This window comes from Corythoichthys intestinalis, chromosome 4 (genome assembly GCF_030265065.1).
Source record: "Corythoichthys intestinalis isolate RoL2023-P3 chromosome 4, ASM3026506v1, whole genome shotgun sequence".
NCBI lineage: Eukaryota > Metazoa > Chordata > Actinopteri > Syngnathiformes > Syngnathidae > Corythoichthys > Corythoichthys intestinalis.
This window is the reverse complement of record NC_080398.1, coordinates 55,887,731-55,900,240: the sequence shown is the minus strand read 5'-3', so window position 1 is coordinate 55,900,240 and position 12,510 is coordinate 55,887,731. Positions and strand designations below refer to the sequence as shown.

Here is a 12,510-nt window from a genome sequence, read left to right as displayed (position 1 = left end):
TTAAAAAAATTCAGTGGTGTGAAATAGTATCTGAACCTTTAGGAATTTCTCACATTTCTGCATAAAATCACCATCAAATGTGATCTGATTTTAGTTAAAACCACACAGATGTAAAAACAGTGTCTGCTTTAACTAAAACCACCCAAACATTTATAGGTTTTCATATTTTAATGAGGATAGTATGCAAACAATGACACAAGGGGGAAAAATAAGTGAACCATGATGTTTAATATTTTGTGCCTCCCCCCCTTTGGCAGCAATAACTTCAAAAAGACACTTCCTGTAGCTGCAGATCAGTCTGGCACATTGATCAGGACTAATCTTGGCCCATTGTTCTCTACAAAACTGCTGTAGTTCAGTCAGATTCCTGGGATGTCTGGCATGAATCACTGTCTTTAGGTCGTGCCACAGCATCTCAATGGGTTTCAAGTCTGGACTTTGACCTGGCCACTCCAGAACGTGTATTTTGTTCTTCTGAAACCATTCTGAAGTTGATTTACTTCTGTGTTTTGGATCATTGTCTTTTTGCGGCATCCATCCTCTTTTTAGCTTCAAGTGTCTGACAGACGGCCTCAGGTTTTCCTGCAAAATATTCTGATAAACATTTGAATTCATTTTTCCATTAAATATTGCAGGTTGTCCATGACAACAGCGTCATCTCTCACTTAGTTATGTGTAAATAAATTGTTACTTTGCTATCAAAAGCTCTATTTGTCTTGTTCTTTATGATATTTTGTAAAAGGAAAACATTATTCAAATGTTTGGGATGTAACTAAAACATGTTTGAAATGTATGCTTTCACAAAAAGCTCAATTTTTCTTTTTTCATCATAAATTGGAAAACTGCTCAAACTAAGCTATTTTCTAATACTGATTTCTAAAGAATGGAAAATGAACTTACTTTTTTTTCCTGCTGAAAAAAGAAAGTCTTATCTTTCTTGTTTCATGTTTGTATAGCAATAGAACAGAAGTTTCTGTGGGCCTTGCAAAATCAGTCAAATCCAGTAAAACGGCCGGGAGCGAAAGGCCTTCCTCTGATGAAATGGCTGGGAGTGAATGAGTTAAACGAGCAACAATGTTTTTTTTAGACAGCATGGCTTCCTCTGTGGAGTCTTCCCATGAACATCATTCTTGGCCATTATTTTAAATATAGTTGATGTGTGCACAGAGATACCGGTCTATACCAGTTATTTCTTTATGTCTGCTATGATTTCTTTACGTCTTTAGCAGACACTGTAGGGTTCTTTTTTACCTCTCTGAGTATTCTGTGCTGAACTTTTTGTCATATTTGGTGGACGGCCACTCCTTGGGAGAGAAGCAACAGTGCCAAACTCTCTCCATTTGTAGACAACTTCTCTGACTGTCAGTTAACGAACATCCAGACTTTTAGAGAAGGTTTCCCAGCTTTATACAGATCAACAATCATTGATTACAGGTCTTCAGACAGCTCTTTTGACAGAGCCATGATGCACATCAGACAATGCTTCTTATCAAGAAAATTCTAACCAGGTGTGTGTTTTATAGTGGGCAGGGCAGCTTTAAACAACTCATCAGCGATTGGGTACACACCTGACTTACATTGTTTGGTAAAAATTGGTTTCAATTGCTCTTCAAGTCTCCTTAGGTAGATGGTTTTATTCCCCTCCCCCTTCTGTCACTAGCCACGTTTACATGCTGACTTTTATTCATACCGATTCAAATCATTCCGAATGGAAATTTCACATCAGCTGTTTACATGTCACTTCATCTATTCCGATCCAGCGTTTATATGTGACTGCCTTTATTCCGAAAAGACGTTTGACAACTGCCGTCTGACATGCGCAGATTAATCAAAACAAAGCGTCACGTTGCAAAACATGGAGCTCGATCGTCAGATCAGCTGCTGTTTTAACTTTTCGAGTGGAAACAAAACTTCAGAATGATACGCCGTTCATTTAAAAAGTTGTATGGGTGCGCTGTGCGTGTGCTTGGAAGCCATGTTGCAACTGATGTTACTTACGTCACCGAGTGACGTCACCACGTCAGTACGGAGCATGCGCAGAAAGAACGCAACCAGACACCATTCCGCTTCCCTGTTTACATGATATAATTTTACTTCTAATCGGTTTGGGAACAGGAATATTCCACCCCTGTGAATCGGAATGAAATTCCATTCGGTTTGGGCCTGTTCATTCCGAATGAGGTGTTTATATGGAACACATTTATTCGGTTTGAACAAATATTCCGATTGTAATTGGAATATTTGGCTCCATGTAAACGTGGCAATTGTTTGCATGCTATCCTCATTAAAATATTTTTTTAAAAAAAACAATAAATGTTTGGGGGATTTTAGTTTAAGCACTGTTTTTACATCTGTTCGATTTTGACAAAGATCAGATCACATTTGATGATGATTTTATGCAGAAATGTGAGAATTTCCAAAAGTTTCAGTTACTTTTTCATACCACTGTACTCCAAAAAAATTGTACATAAGTGTGTCATTGAACAGCGACGACATAAATACTATGCTGTTTAAAATGCAGGCTTCGACAACAATTTCATTAAGGTGTCTGAATTTACATTCATTGGTGTCCCAAATCACATGTTTGTTCAAAGGAATCGTACATGTGTGAGAAGTTTGTTTCCGGTGGAATTATGGAGCGTTGATTGACTGTCACTCATCTATTTTTTTGTCTTTTTGAGGATTGCTTTATTGCAATATTGTAGAAAATGTATTTCATGTATCATTATAATTTATGTTATTTCTTTTTAACAGAACAACAATTTTCAAATTGCCATTTCTTGGGAAAAATCTTTATCTAGCCGGAGCATATCCTCCCAAGGTGATTTTACTTATTTTCAACAGTGGGGGTGAGATGATGGCTTGCCAACACCATCAAGACAGACACCTTAAAACGGACAACCAATCTCCATAAAACAAAGATTAAGATAAGCCTTAGTTTATATTTATTTGAAGTCACTTCCTGAAATGGTTGAGTTGTGGCTACACTGACCTCCACCAAGTCAGGATCCTACTCTAAAAATACGTACTGAAGTGCAATTCGACTGCCTAAATGCACAATTGGCAGATGTTCATTGGCTGGTTGCTTAGAATGCTCCTTGTCATCTGACCAGTTGGTTGTTAACCCTTGAGTGACCTCTTGATAAGGAGTAACAGCATGACATCTAGCAAACATCCTGCCTTAAAAATGTTTCCAAGCTGTAGGAGAGCATAGATATACCTGCTATCATTCCAAAGAATTTGATTAACCACATTTTCTCAAACAATTGATATACCAGTTTATCAAAGAATAAACATCTATAAATGCGACCAAATAAATTTGAATAATTTAAGAAAGGTTTGCGTTTGGAATGGGTTAAGACCGTGTCTGTCCATGGAGATCAAAATGTGGAAAAACACACTGAATTGTTTTGTGATTTCCAGAAGAGCAGTTTCACCACTTGAGCGATGAAAAAAAACTTGTATTTTCAAATGTTCTGTAAAAACATGTAATTTGTAGTTCTGTATTTTTATTATTTTCAAGTGCATTTTTTCCACACGTTTGTAAAATTTTAATTGAACTTCATCTGCATAGCTACAATCTCATGAGATTGCTGAACACAGCCACATTAACTCCCTCTGGTCGGTGAGAAAGAGAGGGGGAAAAAAAAAACGACAAGATGATGCTACAACTCGCAAGTGGAGATGTGTGACATTTTTCAAAGGATCAGAATCAGGTGAACAAGATCGGGTTTTTAATTAAAAAAAATATATATATGTGTTTTTCTGCTTCATGCTTGTTCAGTCTCCCACCCGCCCTCCTTCTAAGCAGTGCAGCTTGCGTTTGGTAGTTAGTGTTAACGATGACAGGTTTGTAGCTTTGATCTCGCCAGCAAAGCCTCAGTAGCTCTACAATCAAAGGCACAAAAGTGTTAATCATCGTTTAGCTTATCACACGAGTGGTAGCCTAGTCTGTGGCAACTGTGTTAGTGAGAGGCTGTTCTCCGCAGCGTGAACGTCAAACTGTGAGCGAATATGAGTGGACTCACTCATCTGAATGATATGAATGTTATGGTGAGTGATTAAAAGTATGGCGTTGAAGGTGCAGATGAAATGAAAAATGTGGGTTCGCCTACTTGTGCTGGTGCACCTGAAAGAAAAAGTTAGGTGCACCAGTACAATTAATTTAAAAAGTAAGTGTGGAGCCTTGGCAATATATATCGCAAAGTTTTTTTTTCTAACATCATTCGGGCCCACCTAAAACGGAGCTATTCAAGTTATTGGGTGAAAATTGTTCTAGTTTTAATATTGCATTATAATATCGCAATGTAACCCCCAAATCCCCCGAATATTGTAATGATTTTTTTTCCCAATATCGTTCATGCCTAATTTCTCCTTTTTTTTTTTCTTTTTTTTTTTTTAAAGGCTAACAAAATAATCCAGAAATACAATGGCATTGCCAAAAGATACAAACATAGGCAGGATACTCCGTTTCTGCAGATTCTCAAAATCAGGTGACTCTGACTTAGATGCAAAAATATGCGATCGGGACATCCCTAGTAGCTACAGAGTCGAAATTGAACAGAGAATTTGAGAACTGTGCAGGTGCAAATGAAAAAGAAAAAAAAAAAAATCAAACTAGTTGACGTGTTTGTGTGATTTTCTTTCGGTGTTCAAGATCTCAAACTGCTTTCTGTGACATTTCAAAACAAGTTTTGAAGCAAGTTTTGATCATCAGACACTTTTTTTTATCTCCATACCTATGAGTCATGCTGTTGACCTTGTTCAAAAGATAGATTATCTTAGTAACAGATATAAAATTACAATTCTAAAACTGTTCCACCATTAATCAGTATGAGTACATTTAACGAGCCCATAATTAATTTGCTGCTGTGTATAGATGGGTTTATTTGGCATAATGATGAGAGCACAGGACTTTCAGTCTTTGGCCACAGTGCAAATGTGTACAGGAAAATGTGTTCCAATACCCAGGGCTTGAAAAGGATAAAATTGCAGCACGTACTGTACATCCAACATTGAGAGCAAGCCAAGTAAAAGGTCAAGTAAAAAGTCTAATTACTCTAACAAATGGATTCAACAGATTCTGCTTGCCAATGTGTGATTAACCTCTATCATTATTACGATAAATATGGAAAATCTGTGGAATTGAGGTGGAATAATGAATCAATTCTCCGACAACACGTCCCAAATAACAGATGACGTTAAGTAATACATGATAATATAAAATATCAGAAAACGCGTCATGTCATTGAACATAAATTCCAAACCAACTAATTGAACTCTAAAACGGACACCGTAACACCGGAAGGTCATTGTGCCAGCAATAGTGGTCTTAAGCATCCCATTGAACGTCTGAAAGGGACCAGAGCAGGACTGGTACTCATCAGGAAGCTCGCAGTGCTAAGATTTTTATGACCAGGTGGAAAAAGGTCATGAAGGTCAGTAAGAGGTCATTTGCACAATAACAGGCTGGAATTGCAAGTGTTAGGGCTATTTAGTTACCTGACACTGGATGACACTATTATGAAGGTATTCAAGATTTTTAATCTGAACTTTTTCTTTTTTATATATTTGGAATTGTAACAAACCTTTAGTACTTCGATGTCACACTTTTACAACTGTTTAACAAATTCTAATTTTAATCAAAAAGACAGATCTTTCACTACCATGAATTGGTAATCAGAAGTAATAAAACAATTCATACTTGTCCCATTTACCTTGAGGTAAAAATGTGCGTAGCAGTGATGCAGAAGGTTGTCAGGAGGCTGACTGAGAGCACTAACGGCGCTGACCAACTCCTGAGCATACATTGGCACCGAGTGTTCAACATTCACCCGCTCCACTTGGAATTGAACTGATGGTAGCGGGCGTACTGGCTGGAACGCTGAAATGTTGACCAGTCCTGGTTTGGCCTTGAAGAAAATATGTTTAGGATAAGAACAATATTAAAGTGAGTATCCACATTGCAAATATTGATTAATTTTTTTTCAATTGTCTATTTGTGCCTCGAGATATATCTTTGAATAACAAAGAACTGTGGTGGAAGTACAACCATATGGATGGAGTGGAGCAGTTGTCTTGTTTTTAAACATGGCCGAGGTAAAGGAAACTATCAAACCGTAGTTGTGTCATGTGTGGGAGCAGAGATCATTGATGAGGAGGAAACGAGGAGTAAGTCACAACAGAACTTGTATATGAACACAGCATGTTCTCATCTAAATTCCACTGTACCCAGCAGGATTGCAGAGTGCACCGGTACTAAAATAGTGCCACCCCACCTCGCCTTCAAAGACAGCATTTTTTTTTAGTACTTTTTTTTCTCAACAGTATAAAGAGAGTTCAAGACGAAAGGCAGTCATTGACTGCAATGTTCCTTCAAGTATTACAGATGAACTTTTTCATTTCAGCTAATCCCAATTTTCAAAATAGTTTTGACCCCTCGAAATGAAGGGATCATGTTCTTTAAAACTTATTAGTGCCTCAGGTTTTTATGCAACCTTTTGGTCAAACCAACTGCAGTAAGTTAAAGAGTCTGCACTTCAAAATGCTATGTGGAAGTGTATAAAATTCTCTGTTCAAATATTGATAAACATATGTAAAACGTAAAATGAACTACAGCTAGTGCTGTAAGAAGCTATTGAGATTCCTTCCCAGATCATAGCTAAGCAAAAGATTCTTGAACATTGCGTGATGTCTCAAAATTTTACTTGGTCCCAATTATCCCAAAAAATGTGACTCGCCCTACCATATGGAGCTCTTTGATTCATGGAAACCTATTGGGAAATGCTAACAGCAACAGCTAGGTATGTGATAAAATGAAAATCTTTTAAAAACCTTTTATCTGTGACCATTTGAGAAACACATTCTAGTTTGAGATCAAATACAGTAGTATTAAATAGTTTCGGATCCCCTGATCAATTTTAAGAATTTCCTCCATAAATGATTAGTTTTACAGGTCAGCAATTCCATGTACAGTGCCTTGCAAAAGTATTCGGCCCCCTTGAACCTTGCAACCTTTCGCCACATTTCAGGCTTCAAACATAAAGATATAAAATTTTAATTTTTTGTCAAGAATCAACAACAAGTGGGACACAATCGTGAAGTGGAACAACATTTATTGGATAATTTAAACTTTTTTAACAAATAAAAAACTGAAAAGTGGGGCGTGCAATATTATTCGGCCCCCTTGCGTTACTTTGTAGCGCTACCTTTTGCTCCAATTACAGCTGCAAGTCGCTTGGGGTATGTTTCTATCAGTTTTGCACATCGAGAGACTGACATTCTTGCCCATTCTTCCTTGCAAAACAGCTCGAGCTCAGTGAGGTTGGATGGAGAGTGTTTGTGAACAGCAGTCTTCAGCTCGTTCCACAGATTCTCGATTGGATTCAGGTCTGGACTTTGACTTGGCCATTCTAACACTTGGATACGTTTATTTTTTAACCATTCCATTGTAGATTTGGCTTTATGTTTTGGATCATTGTCCTGTTGGAAGATAAATCTCCGTCCCAGTCTCAGGTCTTGTGCAGATACCAACAGGTTTTCTTCCAGAATGTTCCTGTATTTGGCTGCATCCATCTTCCCGTCAATTTTAACCATCTTCCCTGTCCCTGCTGAAGAAAAGCAGGCCCAAACCATGATGCTGCCACCACCATGTTTGACAGTGGGGATGGTGTGTTCAGGGTGATGAGCTGTGTTGCTTTTACACCAAACATATCGTTTTGCATTGTGGCCAGAAAGTTCAATTTTGGTTTCATCTGACCAGAGCACCTTCTTCCACATGTTTGGTGTGTCTCCCAGGTGGCTTGTGGCAAACTTTAAACGAGACTTTTTATGGATATCTTTGAGAAATGGATTTCTTCTTGCCACTCTTCCATAAAGGCCAGATTTGTGCAGTGTACGACTGATTGTTGTCCTATGGACAGACTCTCCCACCTCAGCTGTTGATCTCTGCAGTTCATCCAGAGTGATCATGGGCCTCTTGGCTGCATCTCTGATCAGTTTTCTCCTTGTTTGAGAAGAAAGTTTGGAAGGATGGCCGGGTCTTGGTAGATTTGCAGTGGTCTGATGCTCCTTCCATTTCAATATGATGGCTTGCACAGTGCTCCTTGAGATGTTTAAAGCTTGGGAAATCTTTTTGTATCCAAATCCGGCTTTAAACTTCTCCACAACAGTATCCCGGACCTGCCTGGTGTGTTTCTTGGTTTTCAAAATGCTCTCTGCACTTTAAACAGAACCCTGAGACTATCACAGAGCAGGTGCATTTATACGGAGACTTGATTACACACAGGTGGATTCTATTTATCATCATCGGTCATTTAGGACAACATTGGATCATTCAGAGATCCTCACTGAACTTCTGGAGCGAGTTTGCTGCACTGAAAGTAAAGGGGCCGAATAATATTGCACGCCCCACTTTTCAGTTTTTTATTTGTTAAAAAAGTTTAAATTATCCAATAAATGTTGTTCCACTTCACGATTGTGTCCCACTTGTTGTTGATTCTTGACAAAAAAATTAAATTTCATATCTTTATGTTTGAAGCCTGAAATGTGGCGAAAGGTTGCAAGATTCAAGGGGGCCGAATACTTTTGCAAGGCACTGTAAATATACATGAAATATCAGAAAAGCAGTGATATTTGAGAGGTGAAAATGTTTAATGCTTTCTATTGATTCTAGTTGAAGTCTACATTTCTGTATTGCGTGGCTCCCGGGGCGGAAATACTAGCTAATGATAGCACAACTATATTCATAGGTAGGTGTTTAATTCATTTCTTGTTGTTTGTTCTCCTCTTGTTTTCCTTTCCGTCCCCTCATTATCCCTACCTTCTCGCTGCTTTCTTCTAATAAACAAAATACAATGGATAACCACAATGCAATGTTCCCTCTAATTTTTCATGTGTCTGAGCAGACAAGCAAGCTCCCTGAGCAAACTGAGGACCACTGTGAGCAACATTAGATGTGTACGCTGTGGCCACACACCAGTGTCACGCCTGTTCAAAACCTTGGATCATAGCAAGTTACATTGCTTGTTACAAGAATGAAACTACACCAGCAATTTGTATTAGTTTACTTTTAATATAATTGATTTGGCCCACTTAAAATGAAACAGACAAAAAAAGAGTCTCATTGTTCATGAGATGTGTACAATTTTATATGTGAGAGTCGTGCTATAACCATGGAAAGAGTCCTGCTTTGGCCTGGAAAAGGTCCTATTGTGGCATAGGTGAGGTAATAAATAAAACTTAAATGAACAACCACAATGGGAGTATATCAGACTCTCGCATCAAAACTGTTCAGACAATAAGGAAACTCAAGATTCCTATGCTCCTGTCTAAGCAGCTATACAGGACATTTTGGGGGGGGGGGGGAATTCTCAGTTTCACCGCTTGGTCTTCTATTTGCACATACTGTATGTACTCTGACAGCCATTCCATCTTAAAAGAACTCTGCAAGGCACGTACGTATGGGCTGCGTAGCGTAAGTGAAGTGAATTGTGTCACATTATTGGCTAGACACCTGTTGCTCGTTTAGATACATTGCAAAACGGTACAGAAAACAATTTTTTTGGTCTATTTAACTACATTATATCAGTTCTAAAATTAGATAATACTAAAAAAAATCTTCAGCATTAATCTCCCATAGAACATCTCCTTGTGAGAAGTGTGCTAGTTGAACAATGCACAATGTCAACATGTGCAGCAATCTCATTTTTCACATCTTTGGAGCTGGTCTGTGGATAGGTTTGACCTCCTAATTTATCTGACATTTGTATTTGTCTGTTATTTCAGGCCTAAACTGGGCAGTGCCTATGGTCTCCCATTTGCTCACTATATTCCTCGATGTTTCAGAATTTTTTTTTCAACTGAAATTGCTGATCCATAAAAACAATTGCTTATAATGAAAATTTTTGAAAATTCTGCGCCCAAACTTATTTATACCTCTGTGTGTATTTCTTTATTGGAAAAAGTGGCAAAAGTTTGACCGATGTAGAGTTGAAAATTTTAAAAATACATTTAAAAAAAAAAAAAAAAATCATATCTCACTTCCTGTTCATTTTAAAGTACGGCTTCTGTTGACTTTCTGTTCGTCTCAGGAGGCTACACGCACCTCGCAATATTCGCAGCTCTAGATGAAACGTACCAGGATAGTTTTTTTGTTGTGTTGTTTGTTTAAAGCAATGTCGTTGGGATAGAGAGCTGGTTTTGATTTTTAAATTTGTGTATGGCAACTTGAAAATATCAAAATTATTAGAAGGCCGGATATAGTACAAATATTTAAGGGGTTTTCAAGCATGTTCAGACCTTCAAAATGTGATTAATTAAGAGGGAAAAAAGAACAAGAATGTCTACAGATATAATAGTGACCTCGGACTTCAACTCCTACAAATAAAATAAGTACCTCACAACTGTTGCTATATAGGCCCCAATAACAAAACTCTTGTGTATATTTTGCACTCACCTTGCCTCCAATAATGACAGGCATGAGCATGTGGAGAAGGTTGAATTCAGCCATACAAACTGTGATTGAGGCTTGGAGGAGTGTGAGGCAAGTGAGTCTTGTGGGGATAAATTCCTCTAATCGTGATATCTCTTCTGGAGTGACGGGACCGCAACTCTCCTCCACTATTTCTGCAAGCATAATAAATCATACATAAACACACACGCACACACATGTATTTGAATCTTCTTACATAGTGTTAGGATAAAGTAAGGAATGATTTTACATACATGCAGTATCTCAAAAAGGTAAGTTCCACTTTCACTTTTGGTAAATGACTTATATTTCATACATTCAGTCACCCATTCATCTTCCAGACTGCTTATCTCCACAAAGGTCGCCGGGGTGCTGGAACCTATCCCAGTTAACTACGGGCAATAGGCGAAGCACTCCCTGAATTGGTCGCCAATCAGTCCCAGGGCACAGGGAGATGAACCATACACACACACACACATTCTAGGGACAATTTAGAGTGATCAAGCAGCCTACCATGTATGTTTTTGGAATGTGGGAGAAAACCGGACAACCCAGAGACACCCCACATCAGCACGGGGAGACCATGCAAACACCACACAGGAAGGCCAGAGCCTTGAATTGAAACCTTGATCTCAGAACTGTGAGGTGGTCGTGCTAACCACTCATCCACCGTGCAGACTATTATAATTTTTCATCAGGCTAAATTGAAGAAATGACACTTTGCTACGAAGGTAACCTCACAGTGTATTCATGTTGAAAACTCTGGCAACAAAAGCGATTACACCCCACAGTGAAAATGTTGCAGCTCAGTGCCCAGGAACATACGGGACAGTTTCCACTGAGAGCAGGCCTCGCCATAGTAAGCCAAAGAAATTCAGTGCATGTGCTCAGTGTCATATTCAGAGGTTGACTTTGGAAAATAGTTATCCGAATGCTGCCAGGGTTGCTGAAGGAGTTGAAGCAGTGGGGGGTTCAACCTGTCAGTGATTGGACCATATGCCCCAAACTGCATCAAATCAGTCTGCATGGTTGTCAAACCAGAAGAAAGCCTCTTCTAAGGATGATGTGCAAGAAAAGCCCACTAAGTTTTCAGTGAAGACAAGCAAAATTAACAAGGACATGGATTATTAGGACAGATGTTGTGTGGTCTAGGGAGTTCAAGATGAGCTTTGGAAGAGATGGTGTCAAGCATGTGTGGGGACGGGTGAAGAATATTTATTGCCGCTTTGACAGTCCCAATGAGCACAGTTGTCTTCATCATCTGTAAATAGATGAACTTTAATATAACCAGGGGTCTTCCTAGACCAACCGTTTAAACAGTTAACGGGTGAGAGGGGACTCAGTCAGGGAGGTGACAATGACCTGACCTTAGCTACAGCCGCAGAGTTCCTCTCTGGAAAGAGAACGATCCAGAAAGAAACCATTTTAGATCCTGATGAGAGAATTGATTGAAATCATTTGCGTGAAAGGCAGATGTAATACTAGTATTTGGAGGGATCAAGTCAGGCACCTCTGTTCGCTTAGGGAATATCATGTCCAAAAGTGAATGGCAGAAATTGGAATTGTTAGTCAGGAGTGAGGAGGAAAATTATTAATGCAACAATGTACAGATACATCCTTGGTAGGAAGAAGGGGGGGGGGCTTGTGCCAGAATACATAGGACCTCAGATTTGAGCAACTGTAAATCTTTCATCAGGACAATGGCCCCTAGCTCACATCCAAGATATTGAAAGGAGAGACGTTAGAACAACCCAGAGAATGTCCCTGATTAGTAAAGCCAGATCCTATATTTATATCATATTGAAATTCTCCCTGAGACATCTGGAAAGGGCTGTTCACCAATGCTCCCCCAACCAACCCGATGGAGATTAAAAGGTGCTGTGAAAAGCAACGGATAAAACTTCCCAGTGTGATAAGCTTGTGTCATTATATTAAAAAAAAAAAATTGACACTGTTCCATGGAAGATGTTGAAGGATGATATGAATTGACATTTGAGTGTAAACTTAATCATAAGTAATGTGTGGATTCAACAAAGAAG

The 12,510-nt window shown here is 38.7% G+C and overlaps 1 protein-coding gene across 4 annotated transcripts in view; it reads right to left on the bottom strand.

Moving 5' to 3' along the window:
* LOC130914348 (intermembrane lipid transfer protein VPS13B-like) overlaps positions 1-12,510 on the bottom strand; it is a 625,421-nt gene that overhangs the window by 539,693 nt on the left and 73,218 nt on the right. For all 4 annotated transcript variants that reach the window (XR_009062893.1, XM_057833447.1, XM_057833446.1 and 1 more), the window contains exons 14-15: positions 10,457-10,626; positions 5,718-5,912 (exon numbers count right to left, since the gene is read on the bottom strand). Coding sequence is in view for 3 of the 4 variants with exons in the window: in XM_057833447.1 (XP_057689430.1) it covers positions 5,718-5,912; positions 10,457-10,626 (365 nt within the window). In the remaining variant the exon portion in view is untranslated. The remainder of the gene's footprint in view (positions 1-5,717; positions 5,913-10,456; positions 10,627-12,510) is intronic.